The 20,666-nt window shown below is 37.9% G+C and overlaps 2 protein-coding genes across 7 annotated transcripts in view; both read right to left on the reverse strand.

Annotated features, from left to right (window-relative positions):
- Positions 1–2,616, reverse strand: part of LOC107591554 (1-phosphatidylinositol 4,5-bisphosphate phosphodiesterase delta-3-A-like) — a 29,084-nt gene extending 26,468 nt beyond the window's left edge. The window contains exon 1 of the mRNA XM_016280746.1: positions 2,140–2,616. Coding sequence (XP_016136232.1) covers positions 2,140–2,227 — 88 coding nt within the window. The 5' untranslated portion in view covers positions 2,228–2,616. The remainder of the gene's footprint in view (positions 1–2,139) is intronic.
- Positions 2,617–5,690: 3,074 nt separating this feature from the next.
- Positions 5,691–20,666, reverse strand: part of LOC107591523 (rho GTPase-activating protein 23-like) — a 63,143-nt gene continuing 48,167 nt past the window's right edge. For 3 of the 6 annotated variants that reach the window (XM_016280733.1, XM_016280724.1, XM_016280692.1), the window contains exons 8-23: positions 16,675–16,833; positions 16,130–16,244; positions 15,977–16,016; positions 14,907–15,044; positions 14,394–14,702; positions 13,441–13,502; positions 13,129–13,357; positions 12,871–13,023; positions 12,567–12,645; positions 12,335–12,408; positions 11,881–11,970; positions 11,390–11,515; positions 11,252–11,293; positions 10,181–10,274; positions 8,438–8,469; positions 5,691–8,214 (exon numbers count right to left, since the gene is read on the reverse strand). In XM_016280733.1, coding sequence (XP_016136219.1) covers positions 6,829–8,214; positions 8,438–8,469; positions 10,181–10,274; positions 11,252–11,293; positions 11,390–11,515; positions 11,881–11,970; positions 12,335–12,408; positions 12,567–12,645; positions 12,871–13,023; positions 13,129–13,357; positions 13,441–13,502; positions 14,394–14,702; positions 14,907–15,044; positions 15,977–16,016; positions 16,130–16,244; positions 16,675–16,833 — 3,128 coding nt within the window. In that variant the 3' untranslated portion in view covers positions 5,691–6,828. The remainder of the gene's footprint in view (positions 8,215–8,437; positions 8,470–10,180; positions 10,275–11,251; positions 11,294–11,389; positions 11,516–11,880; positions 11,971–12,334; positions 12,409–12,566; positions 12,646–12,870; positions 13,024–13,128; positions 13,358–13,440; positions 13,503–14,393; positions 14,703–14,906; positions 15,045–15,976; positions 16,017–16,129; positions 16,245–16,674; positions 16,834–20,666) is intronic. The other 3 variants (XM_016280701.1, XM_016280717.1, XM_016280709.1) reach the window with 3 other exon arrangements.

Below are 20,666 nucleotides of genomic sequence, written 5' to 3' on the forward strand. Positions count from 1 at the left end.
TTCGGGGTCAGCAAGATTTTTTTTTATTTTTTAGAAACTAATACTTTTACTCAGCAACTTTATATTCATCAAAGAATGCCGAACTATATATTCATCAAAGAAAAATCTATCACTGTTTCCACAAGAATATTAAGAAGCACAACTGTTTTAAACATTGATAAATAACAAGAAATGTTTCTGGAGCAGCAATCAGCATATTAGAATGATTTCTGAAGGATCATGTGTAAAGACTGAAGTAATGATGCTGAAAATTCAGCTTTGCCATCACAGGAATTAATAACATTTTTAAACATATTAAAACAGCTACTTTAAATTGTAATAATATTTCACAGTATAACTATTTTTTACTGTATTTTGATCAAATATATGTAGCCTTGGTGAAAATATGAGACTTCTTTCAAAAACATGAGCAAAACGTTTTTGAACAGTAGTGTAGACTTGAAAAAATAAGATTTTAAAACATGCATTATATGGTCCCTTAAATGTAATTGTTGGTGAAGAGATTACTTTACTTTACTGCACGCAACATTTATAGACTAGAGTTACCTATAGTTAACCTGAGGGGCATCTATATTTAGAATAAATGGAACCTTAGAACAAGACTTGGTAAAAATAATGAATTCTGCATAGGTTGCTATGGAAAATCATACAGATGAGCACAACAATAAATAGAGTTTATTAAACTAAAGCAGGGTTATCACCCACTTGCAACAGTTTAAGCTAAACTCTTTCTCATGTATCAGCAGTCACAGTGCTGTAGTTATGGGAAAAAGCCAGGGAATGCAGACGAATCCTCAGAGAATCTTGTACTCAATATAGAGACAAAATTAAACTCATTCATGATCAAATGCAGAAGAAACCCAGCTAAAACAGGCAGAGGTGTGGTAAACATCTGCCGTGGTCAATAAAAGCACTGCAATAACAGTGACATAAATACACCTTAGTTACTTTTCTTGGAAATCAGCCATTGTTCATGAAGAATTCTGCATATTATTCCTTGCGTAATTGCTATACTACAATAAAGGCATTCCAGGATTACATGATACATCAGTCAAGTAATGACGTCTGTTTTACATATTTTCAAATATTTTTATCTCTCCACCTTCTTACATGCAGTTCCTTTCAAAAGCATGAAGCGTAAACTAGCAGTTATTTTGGTTCGGTTTGAGAGCTAGGCTGATATTAACATAATATGTTAGTTTCAGACATCAGCTTGCTGCATAATAAGATATCACATGATTGCAAAGTAAATGTCAATATTACAAGAAACACATGTAGAAGGGTTTTTATGTGGACAGCATAAGCAAGGGCCATAGGTGTAGATGGTGGTGATCTCAGCTGGAGTCAGTCTTGCTGCTGAAGGGTAGAGATGAGAGGTAAACATGAGTGGGAAAATCATAATTGTGTGAGAACAGTCAGTGGTTATGAGTGTGGAAGTTACGTGAGGGTTATGCTGATCACGAAAAAAATAATATGTCAGGTCATCCAAGACACACCAAAAAACCCCTAATACTGCATTACTATAGAAAAGTGGGCAAAAATGGCAAAGTCTAGATGTGCAAAGTTAGTAGAGACATATCCCAACAGACTAAAGACAAAACCAACAACAACAACTAATTCTACCTGCTCTGTTTGAGCTCACATAACAAAGTAACACAAACAGTGAAATGTCCCATTGCTGTCAAGCACTCTTGGGACGACCGGCCACTCAAACCAGATCTAGTTGTTATTGTATAATTATTGTCTAAATATCACAAAGTCAGGTACAAATGCAATAAATAATGTGCATTAGCGTTTTCTTGATCAAAAGCAGGTTAAAAATGACGCCTAAAGAATAAAGGAATTAATAGAAGACAGAAAATGTCATGAGTTCACACTAGATGTCATGTCTCACAACACCCATATGTCACGCAAAATGAGCATTTGTCAAAGAGTAAAGGTCTTTATTGATTTAGTGTGGAATGAGTGAATCTGCTCATTTGACTCTTTTCACAACATGAGCTTCGAGAGTCGAAAACAAGTTAGTGGCTGAGATTAAGTTCACTTTCTGTGAAACTAAAGAAAGCATGCATACTTAAAGTAACAATCAGGACGTATTAGACTTTTTTTTTGTCCTAATGTAGCCTATTATGATCTCACCAAGCCTCCGAAGCGGATCGTGGGTTTTCGACTCGTACGCTTTGGGTTCAGGCTGAACTGTCTCTGGTTTCTTTTTCCTCCCCAGCATGCTGAATATCCCTTCGGCTCCAGGCAGGCAGTACTTCTTATACCCGTCTTGAGGTAAATGAGAAGTATCCAGAAGTACACGTTTAAATGTCGATCTCGCTCAGTGCATGTGAATCACAGCGTTGCTGCTGCTGCCGGCTGTCGAAACACTTGACGCTTCTAAAAACGCAGCGCGCAACTCGAGTCCGGCGAGGAGCGGTAAGTAGCCTATTCCGCTGATGAACACGACTCATTCACTCACTCTGCATGACACATTTACGGTCACAGCCTCTGCTTCATGCCAAACTATCTGAATTGAGAAGTCGATTGTGCAATTGGGTTGCTACTTTTATTTTTAGCCTATTTTTGCTTATAGCCTACAGGTGTCACGAAAATAGACTTTGGAGATAAACTGTTGCAAACAAAGAAATGAAGTTGTCTGAATGCAGAACATGAACTTTCCCCCGGACTCCACCTACTGGGTTTATTCATTGTAGCAAATGATTAAAAACACGATTTGAGCTGCGAGTGAGATTTACCGACAGCTCACACTTCACTGCCATCTGCTGCCATACTAATGAAATGACGTGAAATAAAATGAATTAAAATGATAAAAATAAACAAACATTGGAAGAAAATGTAACCCTATGGGAAAGTGAGAAAGTAAGAAAACATCCGAGTTTTACAATGAACTCACATCTCTTCACACGTGAGTGCAAACCTTACCTTCTGTTGACATGCAAATGAGATTAAAAAAAAAATATTAATCTATTTATTGATAAACACTATGAAAACAGCAGTAGTCTTTTTGGCATTGGTATATATAATACACACACAGAAAGCAGTAGTCTTTTTGGCATTGGTATATATAATACACACACACAGAAAGCAGTAGTCTTTTTGGTATTGGAATACGTGTATCTTTCACATATACATAGCCTACATACATACTGTACATACAGTATGTATATGTTTCAAGTGTCAAAATGGTTTGTAGCAGTTGTGAGCATTTTTGTACTTACGTGACAAGTGTGTCATGATGTCCATGGAAGGCAGAATCTGAGAATCTGTTTTAATATCTCTAAATATCGGTTACACTGATACTTAAAGATAAATAATATATTACTCACCCTGTAAATACACTAAAGAAGTGATTTTATATACTGAAATAATATAATAATATAATACTGAATAATATAATACTGAAAGCAAAGACAAAATATTTAACTATGCAAACCATTGCTAAAGTTTAAACCTGTTAAATGGTTTCATTTAAAACATTGACCTGTATACAGGTTTTTCAGGTCCCTCTATAATACTGTAAACACACACACAGTCTGGTCAGCTATCCTTGTGGGGACTCTCCATAGGCGTAATGGTTTTTATACTGTACAGACCGTATATTCTATTGCCCTACACCAACCCTACCCCTAAACCTACCCCTCACAGGAAACTTTCTACATTTTTAGATTTTCAAAAAACTTAACTCTGTATGATTTATAAGCTTTTGTACCAGTTGGGACCACAATTTAGGTCCCCACCGTGACACGAGTCCCCATGAGTCTGTGTAGTCAGGTTTAAGTCCCCACCAGGATATATAAACCAGTACACACACACACACCCAAATACATATAATACCTCAGTAGAGGCGGAAATAGTGCCATTTCTTTATACCTTTTCTCAGAAATCATGCTCTGTGCTAAAATGCCTGCAGAACAAGACAAAAACACAAAACCCAAATGAAATATGCTCTGCAATAAGAATTTATTATAGCTTGTGACAGACACACTTTGCAGGTTAGATCTCTGTTCTTTGCATCGAGGTGAATAGATTTCTGCATAGTATTTGTAATTCACAGAGAAAGGCCATTAACAGGGAAAACAGTCTTGTGGAGTTAAAACAGGTACACCCCAAGTACTTATTATATTCATACAAAATATATGTATAAAAAACAAAAAAAATATTAAGGAAAAACATTTCAAGTAACATCTTGAAAGAAATGACTGTGCACCTAAGTGCACTTTGTAAACCATATATAAACTAAAATAAAATAAAAAAAGGATAATATATGTTTATTTACAAGGTTAACTTAAGCAAGGCTTTGTACAAATGTTACAAAATCGTTTGACACACACATTCTCGACCACATAATGTATACACAGGCAATTTCAGACACACATACACACTCATATGAAGTGATTTCACCAATGAGCTGTTACTCAGTGTAGATGAACATGTGGGAAGGGGAACACACCACACTGCCTCTTATGGATCTTAAAGTAATGAGTTACTGGTAGAATTATGCACCTGCTCTGAGCTCAATGGCCTATGTTAAAACTAGTTAAAACAGTCACTATCAACACTGTTCCTGTTTGCTAACACTGTTTAGCCAATACTGTACTGGCATGTTTGAAGAATTGGTTCATCTGGGACTTGAAAACACAAAAGCACTCCTTGGCATGTGAGTCGTGAGGGTCTTGGCAGTAATTTAAAGAGCAGAATGTTGTCATATAACTGGCCAAGGAAGAAATGAAGAAGAAAACTTTGGCAACACTGAAAAGCCCCTTTGTCTTGCAGGTTTTACCTTGCAGGTGCCTTGCAAGTAAATCTGAGTAAAAGTAATGAACATTTGACTTAACTGAGGGCTTTAAACTGTTTTTATTTTGTATTCATACAGCAACCTAAAGGGCCGTTCACACCGACAGTGATTTGCAGTGACAAAGTGACTGGTTTCATTTTCATTGAGAATGATTTGAGGAAACAAGCAAAAGCAACACTCAATTGCATAAAGAAGAGATCATGTTTATGCAAATGAACAGCAATGTGATGCAGCAACAACAGGAATACAGACCAGGGCTAGCCAAAATTTTTGTCAACTATTTCTTTCAATTCAACTAGTATCTTTCAATTCAAGGAAATTCCATACAATCAAATTTGGTCACACCCTACTGGAAGTTGATTTGGAATTAGAATTAGAATTAAAGGAATTAAAGTGGAACTTACAATTCAAATTGAGAATGATTTGAGGAAACAAGCAAAAGCAACACTCAATTGCATAAAGAAGAGATCATGTTTATGCAAATGAACAGCAATGTGATGCAGCAACAACAGGAATACAGACCAGGGCTAGCCAAAATTTTTGTTTCAGCTCCCTTTCAATTCAAGGAAATTCCATACAATCAAATTTGGTCACACCCTACTGGAAGTTGATTTGGAATTAGAATTAGAATTAAAGGAATTAAAGTGGAACTTACAATTCAAAGAAATTTCAACAGGTAAGGATACTCTGGGAAATTAACCCCCTGTTTCACAGACAAGGCTTAAGCCTAGTCCCAGACTAAAATGTTAGCCTGAGCTGTTTCAGCTGAAAAGAAACTTGCACTGATTAATCTTAAAATATGTCAGTGCCATTGTTTTGTCTTAAGATGCACACCAGTAATGTCTTTATCTAAGGCATGTTTATTAAAAATTACTTAAATGTCCTAATTGAACTATGGCCTAATCCTGGCTTAATCTAAACCCTGTCTGTGAAACCAGGCCTAAGTGTTTTCCACCTTGGTCCATAAAATGAAACAATTTGTAAAAAAGCAAAAGTCTACATAAAAATAAGTACAAATGTCTATAGGTGACATCAAATGAGGCAGAAGTTTGTCTTGATAACTTTCATTTCTCATTACAAATGACGCTTAGGGTGTTTTCACACCTGGTTTGCTTGTATTGTTTGTTTCAGAACCTGACACATTTTCTACTTTAGTTGAGTTATTTTAGAAATGATCATCACACTCAGATCCACACCAAAACAATCGGTCTGAGAACGGCTGAACGAGCTGGTTTTGGCCCGATTGAACCCGAACTCTAAAGTGGTTCGCTTTTGGTGAGAACGCAATCTGACCTAATGAACCAACAATCCAAGCTGTAACCTAATTCATAATGTGAAATGTGTTCAGTGTTTAATTCGGTGGGTGAGCACATTATTTATCATAGTTGAAAACCAAAGAGCATCTCTTCATTTTAAAATGTTATTGCTCTTGCTGACCCAATAAAGCCTTGATATACATATACATTGAAACATATGAGTGTGTGCATCAATCCATTCTGACGGATGACACGATGAGCGGATTCCTGGAACATAAACAGGTGCGATCTGACCAATGAGAGGACCGTTTTACACACGTGACTTGCATAAACACATTTTGGTAAGTGAAATGTTGCCTTGTGAAAGCGACACGAACCAAGGAGAAAGTGCAACATTGCAACAATTTAAGACCCTGTTCTGGAACAAAGCAAATAGTCTACAGGTCTGAAAATGCCCTTGTTGTAGTTTTATTTGAATTTCAGTTACTTTTAAATTCCACTTAATTCAATACAAATTTCAATTCTGTTTGCTACCTCAATTTAAATTCTGTTCAAATTCAAACTCAATTTAATTTTGAATGGTGCACGATGACGCTCACATCATCCGCCACCAGATACAGTTGGACACTGCAGTGAGTATGAACGCCTGGTGGTCAACAGTACTTGGCAACCACATAATCGCTGTCAGTGTGAACATACTGAGGACACAGCTACAACACAACCCAAATCCAGCTCTCTTGGTTCACTAGCCTGTACACACCATCACTGCTACAAGAAATCACGAAAGCGCGAGGTAGGCAGGACCCGATGTGCAGTAGGGTCTTCAGTCTCTGAGCACTCTGGGTGGGACTCTCCAACGTCCTGCTTTTCAACAGGGGAGGGTGAAGCTAGCGGTTTGGGGGGTGGCGCAGGTGTTTTTTTGTCTGAACTGTCCGTAGGGGAGACCACCACAGTGTGCCTCCTCCATGCACGTCTTTTTCGGCGCGTCTCTGGCGAGAGCTGCTTCCTCAGGCCAATGCTGCGTAGATCATCCGCCGAGCCCATCAGACGAGCCCGAACCTGATCCGCAAGGGAACCCTGCCCAGTGGACAAGAAGTAGCTTCTGGGACTGGCTGCGGATGTTGCCGTGCACTCATTTCGCACGCTAACCCCTTTGGAGGAGGATTTGGCTTTTGGGGAAGGAGACGGAGAGGAATCAGGGATTTGATTTGCACCCGACCGCCGTTCTCCCCCCGTGGCGGAGGAGCTGGACTGTTCCGAAAGGTCCACCGAGGGCGCTTTGGCTTTGTCTACCTTTAGCCGACGCCGTGCGAGGGTGTCGCACTGTATGAGGCGGTGGGAGTTAAAAGAGTGGCGGCTGTGGAGGCGCTGGGAAGCGGATGATGAGTAAGAGGAGGTCGAGGGAGTAGATGAACGTGCTGCACCATCTTCAGGACTGGTTGTGAGGGAAGGAGGAGGCGGAGCAAAGGTTGTGCCAGAGGCAGCAGAAGGTGTCTGCGATTTGCAGTGTGCATAGAGAAAACTGCGTGGTGCGGTTGGTTCGGGTGAGGCATGTGGGTTCTGGCTTGAACGGCTTGGTTTTTCTGGCCTCTCTTGAGTGAGGGAGCGTGAAGCAAATCCACTTTCGTTATCGGTTTCACTCACCAGTTCGCTATGCTCATCATCTGCATCTTCACCGCGCCCCTCTGATGCTAAACTCCGCCCCAGAGTGGACAGAGTAGAGTAACCTGACACAATAGACCGTGCATCATCTCCTCGCCAGCTGCGACCTTTCACTTCAGACCTTTGCTCTTCCTCCTCGCTCAGCAGCACTGCTGGTGCCGCTTCCTCTGTGGAGGAAATGCTGGGAACTACTACTTCTTTTTGCACTTGTGCCTTCTGATCTTCACCCTCCTCCTCCTCTTCCTCCTCTTCTTCTTCATCCTCTTCTCCCTCCGCTCGAGGGGCACAGAAAGATGCGACCTGCCCCATCTCTTGCAAGTCATCTTTTTCGGAGATGCAGGATTTAAGGGGTTCATGCTCAGAATCGTCGTCTGTGCTGCTGCCGAGGATACGGCCGTTATGCCATTTCCGGCGTTTGCGGGTCACAGCCGACATAATCGAAAACGTCAGGATATCCTTGGCAGTAAAGTCACGTTTTGATCCCCACGACCCCTAAGTATCAAATATTTCAAAAATGTTATTCAAACAAATACATTAATATTAATTATTATGAAAAATGTATTATCAAATATGTATTAAATTAGATTAAATAAGATTGCTTTTACAGAAAAGTATTACTAATTTAAAGTGATCAAAAGCATCCAGATCCCTACAGTATTCTCTTTAACCTTTAATACACAACAAACATATTAAATAGTTTTTGGTCAATACTGACCTTAGATTTTGCAGAATCACTGTTGGCTGAGTCTGGACAGTTAAAAACAGGGAGAGACAGGGAGAGAGGAAGTTAGTGAAATTAACAAATATTTTGGCACCATGTTAAATATATGCTGTATTAATGAGAGGCACAGAGGAGTATTAACCTTGTGATTGTCAGTAAGTTAACTTTATACATTAATAAACAAGACCTGTAGCAGCCTCTGTGTCAATCATTAAGCATCACCCCCATAAACAGTGATTGTGAGACAGTGTTCACACAAGATCCAATATAAACAGCATCTGTGTAATAAACAACCAGCCGCTGATTGTCAGTTAATTTTCCAATGTGAACAGGGTCTTAGAAGAAGAAGTGAAGGAGCCCATATATGCAGCGGTAAAGATAAAGCGCACACTGATGACATCACATAACATACTGATGACATCGACCCATGAAAGAGCTAAGGGAAGGCAAGGGCAGAAACTGTAATTGTCAGAGGGGCAGAAAGACGAAACAAACACAATTTGCCAGCACACACAGGCCCCGTTTACCTGGCTTGGGTGTCACTTCAGAAGTTTTCAAAAGTTACGAATTGTGAAGGCTTAGCTCTTCAATATTATTTAGATTTTGCACAAATAATTTTACATGGCATTTACGTTTGTGATACCACTAGCGTTCAAAAAATGTGAGGTCAATGAGAGGACATAAAATTACATTTACAGTACATGTAAAGTGACAGTAAAAGATTGCAAAAAAAAAAACGTTTTCAGGGAAAATAGTTTTCAACATTGATGATAATAATAAATGTTTCTTAAGCAGCAAATCAGCATATTATAATGATTTCTGAAGAGTCATGTGACACTGAAGACTGGAGTAATGATGCTGAAAATACAGCTTTACCATCACAGGAATTGAAACCAATTACATTTTAAAATATATCTAAATAGAAAACATTATTGAAAGTTCTTTGTAATAATAGTTCATTATATTAATGTTTTTGCTGTATTTTCGATCCAATAAATGCAGCCATACGAAACCTCGTCCGAAAACATTAACACAAATCTGACTGACCCAGTTTGAACAGTACTGTATATTGTATAGTCAATACTAAGCAATACCTGCTTATATAATATTTATACCTATATTTATACCTACATTATCATGTTCAAATAATGACAAAATATTAGATACACCCCTGCCATGAGCTATTCTGTTTGAATATGGTTGCTTTGAAAGAGAGGATAAAAAAGTATCCTGTTGACAGCTGTATTTAGCACTTCAAATTAACACAGAAGTGAACAGCACATGTAAACGAGGCCATAAACACCTCCATAACTTGTGCAAATAGCCATTAAACACACACTCATGAACACACACACACACACAGAGTGCAGGGCAGGGGAAACCCATCCTACCGCAGTGGCTGTTCCACAGGCTCAGCTAAGAGAGGGATGCAGAAATGTACAGAGAAAGACAGCAGAAAGTGAATATAATGAAAGAGATTGTTTAAAACTCAGAGACGTAAAGAGCGTTCAACATGCAGGAACACAGAAACATGTTTGACCTGCTGTCTACTACTGTCACATGTTCAACGGACAGACCTGTCCATCTACATGCAGATGAAAGTATGTATCCTAGTGTTAGTCATCTGAGGTGGAATAAGACTGCTAGCCAAAAGCCATCTAATGTAGACTACTGTCAACTATAACTGGCTGTTTTTAACCTGCGCATTGTTGGTTGTAACTGGTTAAGCACTCTCACCTGATGCCTCCCCCAACGGGCCCGTCCGACCAATATTAGAGAGGAGGTGATCTATGTTTGGGGCGGGCTGAACATCCTCTGTGTCCACTGGTGTCTGTGGGGCGACATTTAAATATTTTTTAAAAAGCCATGAAAAACTTTAGAATTTAAATGTTTAGTTATCAGTGTTGGGGGTAACACATTACAAGTAACGCGAGTTATGTAATCAGCTTACTTTTTTCAAGTAACTAGTAAAGTAACGCATTACTTTTTTAATTTACAAGAAAATATCTGAGTTACTTTTTCAAAAAAGTAATGCCAGTTACTTTGTTTTCCCACTTATTGACTGACAAGTCTCCTGTCCCCATATTGGGAGAAATCGGGAGTACAGAGGCATTGTGTGCACTGTGTGAACATGATGTTACTGTAGTTCTAGACTAAATGTGAATGTGCATTAATTCATCCCACTCACAAAAAAACAGATTTAGTATTCATCAGAATGAATTAAAACAGTGAAATGCAAACTCAGAATATGACGCAAACCTGCAATAATTAAATGTTAAGTAACACAAATGTATCTAATCCCATTTTATTAACCAATATCTTTGCTGCTGACCTTTGATGATCCAGTTCAACCATACTAATAAGCAAAAATGACTTTAGATAAACTAACAATTGTGCTTCATTGTTTTTTTATTGCTGAAGAGTGTTGAACCTTCTCCGGCGTTCTACTGTACAGACGTGAATTTACTTTTGCGTCAGCCTGAGGTTTATTCATTACACTTTTTGGTGTGAAAGGGCTTTTGCATTTGCTATAAATAGAACTTCTTATATTAAAAATAATCAAGCCCTGCTCATATTTAAAAAGTAATGCGAAAGTAACGCAAAAGTAATGTATCGCATTACTTTCCATAAAAAGTAACTAAGTAACGTAATTAGTCACTTTTTTAGGAAGTAACGCAATATTGTAATGCATTACTTTTAAAAGTAACTTTCCCCAACATTGTTAGTTATGTAGTCATATAGATCACTTTATGATTCATAAATTAATTTTGATGAATCTCAATAACACTAAATATAAAGAAAACAAACCTTTTCATCTTTTTCATTTTCTTCACTGAAAAACCAGGCATGCTGCGCAGAGAGCAAGACAATCATTGTTTAAAATCATAATTAAAATGGAGACTAGCTTAAAAACCGGTGGTCATTTTTGTCAACCTTGTGCCTTACGTGCTGAATGAGTGTCTCCACAATCTTGTAGCGGTCAGGCATGTGGGTGACCATATCTGTCATGTTGTCCTCTGAGTTCCGGACAAGAGTAGGGCCAAACACCAGTGCCAAATTACGTGGCTCCATCTGCACATACATAAGCGCACAGTAAGACATCATACAGCTAATATGAACTAGCATTCTACTGTATGCAACAGGTTACACAAGCAGCTCTGCTGCTTTTTTAATGTGAAATGCCAAATTCAGATGCTACTAATAAGTAATAAAATGTCATCAATATTACTTAAAATCTCTAGACTATTTGCAAAGGTCTGCATAAGCAAGGAAAAAAGACTTGTCCCAGCTGGGTTTTAAACTCAACACAAGCCCAAATTAATATATAAAAAGCAACATCTGTGTTCAACTATGCTTTGTAAATTTCCAATAGTAAAAATATACTGTAATTTAAAATACTGAAATATCTGAATCACAGAAAAGCAAGTGTTGCTCACTTTGTTCTTCTCAGAGTGGTCTGCCACAGTCTTTAGATGTCCAATTAGAAATTTTAGAGTGTGGAAGTAATAATCTGGGAGATCACGTATCTGCAGAAAGACAGAAAGAGACAAATAGAAAGTTAATAGAAAAACAAGTGAAGAAAACACAAACTAAATGCTATACACTACTGTTCAAAAGTTTAGGGTCATTGTGATTTTTTTCCCAAAGACAAAATAGTTTAAAAGTGATAGTAAAGCAAAATAAAATATTTATATTTCAAGTAAATGCTGTTTTATTAAAACCTTTGATTGATCCTGAGTGAAAATGTGCATATGTTATCATATATTTTTGATCAAATAAATGCAGGCCTTGGTGAGCATAAAGCTTTACAGATCTCAAACATTTGAATGGTAATGTAGACTTGCAGCACAATGTGGCTTTTAAAGTAACATGCTGAAAGCAAGTTCATACCAGTTTCTTCATTGTCCTTAGCCTGTCACTGGCATTCTCCAACCGATTGGCCTCAATAAAGTCATTGTATTTGTCTTCAAGAGGATAAAGAGAAAGAGAAATGGAAGGAAAAATGTCACTACATGACATACTTCATACCTTTCAAAATATATTTCAGAAGGATTCCAGTATATTTACAGTTTTATGCACATAAAATAGCACTAAATCACAGTTCACATGCTCATAATCTCACCATCTGTGAAGAGGGGTTCTGGAAGTTTACGGAAGAAGGACTTTAGCAGGCTGCTGACCACATTCAAGTCTTGCCATTTCTGTACAGGAGGAAAAAGTGAAAGCAGTTGTTGTTGTTGTTGTTGAACCCAATTATCATTGAGCTCTCAATATGAGGAAGCATCCGCTTAAACATGGGAAGTGAATATAACCACCGTGTTGACTCAGTCTCAAAGAGCCAGTGGCAAGTTAACAAGGACAGAGATCAAAAACAAACCTGTGTGTGTGTGTGTGTGTGTGTGTGAGTGAATGAGTAAACAGCTCACCTCCTCAGCGATGTTGATGTCTCCTCCTTTATTGAGCTGCTCCTGCAGGCTGGACACGACTGCATTGTTTCCTGGCACTCTGTAGATCCCTGTGTACTCCAGACCCATGTCCTCCACCAACCCACAGCAGATCTCCACAATCAGGGGAATGAACTACACAGACCAACAGACATACACAGACATACACAACAGACATACTAACGTGAAGTTACCAGTAAGCATAAGAAACACATTCAGCACATTGCATAAAGGACACACCTTGTTGTTGGTAGCAGGCTGGCAGTCCTCTAGACGCACACAAAACACTTTAGGACTTGCTTTCTTAGCCTTCTTCATTATATTTATGCCCCAAGGAGATTTAGGGGGGCTGCTCTCATCTTTAGCCTCGTGTTTTGGGGAACGTGGAGGTGCGCTGTTGTCTTGCTTACTAAGCAGAAATGTCATTCGAGGCACTCTGGGTGAGGAGTCTGGTTTATTACCTGTTGGACTACAAGAGGAAGTGGATCATTTTAATTAATAAAAAAAATTTTTCCCAGAACAACAAAATGCTACAGTGGGCTCCAATCTCACCTTTGCTTCCTGTAGTCATTAAGCTTCTTATTGATGAGAGCCTGACGTGAGAAACCCAATTCCTACAGACAAATATGAATAAAGAGCATTTCAATTTAACTGAAAAATTATTAATTGTCCCACCCCAAAAACCATTGGTTGAGCAAATTTTGCCATTTTGTGCAGTGCAAACCACAGGCCACAGAGTTGTCACTCTTCTGGGAAATCAATCAACAAACTGTGTTATCGGTAATGACAACTACAACAAAGTGTAAATTAAAACTTTTTCATGCACTAAAATAAAACATAATTGGAAAAAATTAAAATAAATTAGAAAAAATTTAAATAAAGTGCATTTTCATATTTCTGCAACAAACTATAAAATAATAAAAATAAAATAAAAAAATGTACATTATAAGTATGTTAGGTTTTATTTTAGCATGTTCATAAAATAAAATTAAAAACTAAATAAGATGTACTTTATTTTAACGCTAGTTTTTCCAAGTGTTAGATTTTATTTTAACATGTTCATAAAATAAAATAATAAAATAAAATATGTTATTTATGTACTTTATTTTAATTTTAGTTTATCCAAGTATATTAGTTTTTATTTTAGTATGTTCATAAATTCTAATTAAATTAAATGACAAGTTCTTCATTTTAATTGAAGTTTTTCCAAGTATGTTAGGTTTTATTTTAGCATGTCCATAAAAAAAAGAATAAAATAACAATTATTTATATGGATAAAATCCCATATATTATACAAGCCCATATATTATGACCATATTCACATTTACTAGCAAAAGCAAAGCCTGCTGACAGTAAACAGCAGTAAGAGAGGAAGGAGATCTCAGAAACAAACCCCATGTAAACACACACTGCTTCCTGTACAAGCAATGACAACCTCGACAAATTTGGTCTTGCCGTTTCATTCGGTTGAAGACCTCTATGTTCCATCATTCTCACACTCTCACCTCATTGTCAGTCTTGCTGTTTTCTCTGATGACTCTGATCCACTCCAGCATGTCCTCTCTGTCCTCCGCCTGTAGCAAGTATTCACAGAAGTCCTGTGTGGTCAACCTCAACGCGTGTTTGCGCTTCGTTTCACTGTACGCAATGTCCACAAGGCAGCCCCGGATGCTGATTGGCTGCTCCTCTTCAGCCCCACCTCCCAGCACCGCCCCTTTGAGCACTGCCTCTCGCTTGTCTTTGTACAGGAACAGAGAATGGGACCGAAGCACAGAGAACACCCGCCTCCAAGGCCAGATGGCACTACCCACCTTCTGCAAGAGAGAGAGAAAAGACTAATCTCATCCATCAGATAATACAGGTAACTAATTACGGTAGTCATTTAACAGACACTTTTATCCAAAGCAACTTGCATGGCGAGTTTGAACCTAAAACCTTACAAGCCCACATCATTAACTAAGCCACTAACAACTGCTCCCCCAGATTATAAATGAACCCTCGCTGTCTGTTTGGCTTACCTTGCCCTTCTCCGTGTGGATCTGTTTGAAGTGGAGCCAGCCTTCTCTCTTAACGTCACTGTAGCTGATGCTGCCCAGCTCCGAGGTAGAGTGTCGTTTAGAGCGAGCTTCTGCCGCAGCACCCAGACTGTCCAGAGACTAAACCATGACACAGGACAGAGAAATACACAACTGTGACACTGACATGGAACTACAGTATACAAAGACCCAGAATACAGGAAGAGAACATTTAAAGCTGTACACTCCAAAGTTTTAAGTTAAAATATCATACAATACAATTTTAAACAAAATGGACCTTTTTAACTTTTTAATCCATTCTTAGGCGATAGGAAAATACTAACCAATAGCAAAATAACTATTGGGGCACTGCTTTAGCAAACATGCATATTCAATTGAAATTAAAAAATAGACAACGGAGAGGTGAAAACTGTTATTATAGCATGGATTATAATGTGGGTGGAATGCTATACTGACACAGTGTTGTTATTGTTAGCTAAAACTAAAACAATCCTAGATAGTTTTTGTTAATTGAAATAAAAAACTAGATGCTGCCTTTGCAACTTACAGAACTAAAAAAAAGTTGAACTACTAAAATTATGAAAACAAAATAAAATTAATAGAAATGAAATTGAAATATTTTTAGAAAAATAAAAATGACATCACATACAATTTGTAAACTTAAATTAAAACATAAACTGAAAACATCAAAATAAAAGCTTATTCAAAATATTAATAAAAACCATAACAGTATATAAAAAATATATAAAATAACACTGATATTGACCAATCAGAATCTGATCTATAATCAGAAATATATCAAAAGTTTTTAAACTTAAACTGCAATTAAAATGAAAACTGAAGACATAAAATAACAGCTAATTCAAAATATTAATAATAGTATACAAATAATGCTAAAATAACCATAATATTGACCAATCAGCATCCAGGATCTATACACAGAAATACATCACATTACGTTGACTTAAAACAACAATACAGTACTTTTGTTCATATCGAAATTTTAGAGAGTATGACCCGGTTTCTACTGTAATTTAGGGAATTAAACTCACCCCTTCAGTAAAGAAGCTCTTGACTCTTTTTGGAATCCTCCTGTTGAAGAAGTACAATAAGAACATGTTCAAAAATAAAAAATAAACTCACACATCTTTACTGAGATGTGAACAGTATTCAAAAATAGTAATAGTAAAATTCCCAAAACTCACGAGAAGACCCGCCCCTCTTCTCTATATGCATTAAGCCCCTCATCACATGACTTGGAGCGTTCAGTGGTGATGGCCAGCAGGTAAGAGGAGCGACGATTAGACTTGGGATCCCCTGCTTATAGAGAGCGAAAGAGAGAGACATCCACTCATTACAAACGGTGAAAAGGACAAAGAACAAGAAAAGAGAGAGAGCTGATGAAGGACAGTTAGTGTGGAGTTGGGTAGGATACAGGGAGTAATCTGAGATTAGGAGGTGGGAAGGTGGTGATCTTCATCACAGTCTCAGTGAAGTCCAAAGACGGTGCACGGGCATTACCAAAAGATCATGTGAACAAATGCAGTACGGCATGCACATATACATTTGACTTATTTGTGCTGTATGAGTACGCATGCAGTAGGAGGAGCTTTATAACGATCACATGCAGCTTCTGAATGTTTACGTAATTGCGTAAACTCGTCGCGATGTTTTCATGTACAGCTCTACGCAGTGATTTGGTCATTTAGTAGTAACAGTAACAGTGTTTCTCTTTCTCTGCATCACTCACTGCAGTCGTGGGAGAAAAGGCGGTTGAGGGGAAAGGTGAAGGTTGGGGAGGCGGGGCTTGTGGCCACAGCAGGGGCGGAGTTTATACCGCCACTGGACACGACGGAGGAGGCGGGGACATGACGTGCCCGCAGATCTGCACTTGGACTGGTCGGCTCATCTGTGGGAGGAGTGGAACGGAGGAAATGATAGGAAAAGGGGAAGGGAGGAAGACAAGAATAAAAGAAAGTTATATTGGTAAGAGGAGTAAGATTGAAAGAAGGGAAACCAAAAAGAATAACAAGAAAGGAGGGAAAGGTTAGAGGGAAAGCAAAATGGTGTTGCACAGTTAATTTCAAGATATTTAAATATCATAATACACCAAAACACAAGAGACTCTTCCTCTCTGACATGCATACAAAAGTAAACAACTGAATTTCCAAACACTCAATTTACTGCAAAACCTAATGAGATTTAGACACTCTCAAAGACAGAAGTAATCGAGTGTTACTGTAAGGAGAAGCTATAGTGCACACTTTATCTGTACCCACTCATCATGTTTAAGCATATGATATGTGACAAAGTGAAAAATGCTGAGAGATAAAAGAAGAAAAAGAAAGAAAGAATGAATAAAGCATACAGCATTTTGTACCTGACTCGTGGCCCTCCATGAAATAAGTAATCAATGTGGAACTGAGATGAACAAGTCCTTTTTGTATTAACACATGGTTTCAGTTCTTGTGAGTTTCTCGTGGGAAGTGGTTGGTTGCTGCAGGTATGCTTTTATATCAACCTCTTTGGAGTGGTCAACTGGTTAAAGCTAATACATTAAAGATCCATCCTGTCAATGTCTTTCTTCTCCCCAAATCTTTAATATATAAGCTCATCTTAGCCATGTGTGAGATGAGTGGCACCTTCAATGAATTCTTCAAAAAAACAACAACTCTGTTTTCAAAGCATGTGCTAGCAGTTATGTGTCAGGTCTTTCCTGCCCTGCAGCAGTAACATGATCGCTTCAAAAACACAATTTGGCAGAACGTTGGTATTTCAGTGACTGAGGAGATTCTGTCAACCAGTAAACCACCTGCAACAACATCTATCTACACCAGCAGGTGGCAGCAGCACACAAACATCACTGAACAAAATCATTTCTAAACAAGATTTGTCTGGTTAGCATGGTCCAGTTAGCGCTAGGCCCAGTTGTTCAAAAGTACTCTGATCAGATTAGATCAAAATTTGAAAATTGGTTGTTTAAATGCAAAAAACTAAGGATTCTAAGAATGGAGTTTATCATGAAATCCAGTCTTGGTTTTGATCTGGATCAAACCTTCAGTAAGTGTTGTTCAAACCCCATTTTTAATACCTTTGATCCAAAAAAAGCAGGATTATCCTGATCCCAGTAGAAGCTGGGATTCAGAGATGAACCAGTCAATAGTCTTACTCTTAACAATTACATTTGATCTAATTACACTTACATTACAATTACTTTCAAACAATTACATGCTTTATTGCAAGTATATTTCAACATTTTGAGCCAGATTAACTTTTTGAACAACTGGGCCATGCAGAGAGCATCTTTCTCTATTGACAGCCATTCAAAATAGTAAAAGAGAAAAGTGTCCTTATAGTGCCACCAGCCAATCAGTGTTGTCATGTTGTCATTTTCCTGCTTTGATTAGTCACATGATATAAGGCTCAGGTGACCGAACCAATAAAATCTGGCCGAGTAGAGAAGAAGATTAATGCTAACAGGCGGCTTTCTCTGGGTATAATATAGACCCTTTTGTTTCTAAAAAGCTTAAGAAATACCCCCCTGGCCCCCTCCCCTCTGTTTATATTAATCAGTATCCTGCTCTCTATTCTCATAATTTGTGTTTCTTTATCTCTGTGCATCACTTTTTCATGTGACTATCTTAGCCATCCATCACTTCTGACTTCATATGAAGTCCACTCCTTTTCTTCTTATTCGTCAGTTTATCAAATGTTTAAATGTCTTCAACATTCATTACAATGCACATACATCAACCAACCTCTAATTAAATGTTTATCTTAAATCAAGTGAATCATTTTTCTTTTAATTCTCTTATGTTGTCTACTCTTTCTCATACTAGAAGGGAGCAGGGGCGGAAACATTCCCAATCTAGAATGTGGAATCTGGACTGTGCTTGTTTTCCAGCCACTGGCAGAAATAGCTGTTCTGTGGGTTTAACAAAGGCCCTCATTACTGAAGCCTGAGTATGAGCTCACACACACAAACACACACACACACCTCCACACACAACTCCATAGAGTCTGTCTCATGGACATACAACAATTGCACATAGAAAATCCATCTGTACTACTTTAACATCAGTCATGTGCAACAGTTGTATTTTGAGGTTCAGATGCAAAGCTGTAAATAACCCAACCCATCAGAACGGATATCTCTGGTGAGTTAGCGTGTAGCATGTTAGTGTGTGAATGGTTGGTGGAGTGAAGACTCCTCCCCTTTTTATTGGAGACACAATGACTACATTGAGGGCAGAAAGAGCTGAGTTATGTCCGGGAATATCTGATTGTGTGAGAGTGTGTACGTGTGTGTCCTTCACCCCTAACCCCAAAAACCCCTGCTCCCTGCTCCTTTTCCTTCTGCATTCTCAGTTCATTACACGTTTGTAAAAAGTGCAAGTCTTCTGCAACTAAACAACATAAAATTATACACTACATGAAACAACTACATTCATTCCAAAACTTTTTTAACTTTCCTCATTCCCCTGAAGAACGTTTTGCCTGAATACCTGAATGAACGGACCCTCCCCCGGTTACTGTTGCTAATTGAGACAAGTTTTACAGAACTTCCAATAAGAATGAACTAGAAATTTCTGATCAGCCTGATTTTTAGTAAAATATGTTCATAAAGTGAAAAAAAAAACCGATTGGGTATTATTCTTCTGTGGGCTGGAATGAATAAAGATATCACAAAGGCTTTTTTATTTGTTAAGGCTTATTATAGTTAGCTAGAACTAAATTCATTTTTAAAAAATAATTAAAAATATTAAATAAAATAATAAAATATTAATAAAAGCTACAATATCATCACAATTATCCTAACATAACACTTTCAAGACCAAAAATGTGTCTAAAAACCTTCTCAATTTTAAAACAAGGCATGGACAGGCTTTTAGTTTGTTGCATGCTGTAGATTGATATAGATATGGCCATATGCAATTAATATAATTTATGTTTCCTGGTTGTAATCATATGACTTGAATGTCATCTTTACATAAAACAAAGATCCAGTTGCACTAACACAGTAACGCAGTTTGAAAACCATTCACCCCAAATCAATACGAGAAATTCCAGTACAAATGACTCCACTGACATGACAGGTAGAGCAACAACAGACTGTCTGTTGTTTTTATCAGTATGGTGTAACGTGCCCCAGCTTGTGAGCATTTCTGTTAGTTTCAGTTTAGTCCTCTCTGTTTCAGAGTCTTTTCTGCTGTGTTCCCTCCATCAATCTCTAAACAGGACCTGGGATACACAACGACCTGCTCCCATCCTAAATATGTAGTTACATTTTTGCAATACTCCACAACTTCTCCTAAACATACACAAACACATAACGTAAGCAAGATCATTTTAACAAATGTAATCAAACTGAAGGGTCTAACTCAAGGGGAGTGTTGCATTGTACAGGTGTGTGGAGGCAGAAACATGCTTCTCGTCTGTGCTGACTGCTAAAGGTGGGGCACTTTTATGCATAGTGGTTTTAGGCTTAACCTCCCTCAGGAATGAAAGCACTGCAATAACAACAGCTTATGCAATCACAACAGATCATAAAAAGATGTCCAGCAGTGAAAAGAGCAGAACAATCTAAAAATCACTAATAGGCCTGAAATTAATTGGTTTTGTTTTAATGCTGCCATTACAACTCCTAATGCAATGTTAAAGGAAAGCAAATTACCAACTAAAAGCTTTTAAGGAAACTGCCAAATCAATAGCACTCCACTTAAATCCAGCTGTGCTATAAAC

This window comes from Sinocyclocheilus grahami, unplaced genomic scaffold (assembly GCF_001515645.1).
Source record: "Sinocyclocheilus grahami isolate Dianchi unplaced genomic scaffold, SAMN03320097.WGS_v1.1 scaffold9.1, whole genome shotgun sequence".
In the NCBI taxonomy this organism is placed as follows: domain Eukaryota; kingdom Metazoa; phylum Chordata; class Actinopteri; order Cypriniformes; family Cyprinidae; genus Sinocyclocheilus; species Sinocyclocheilus grahami.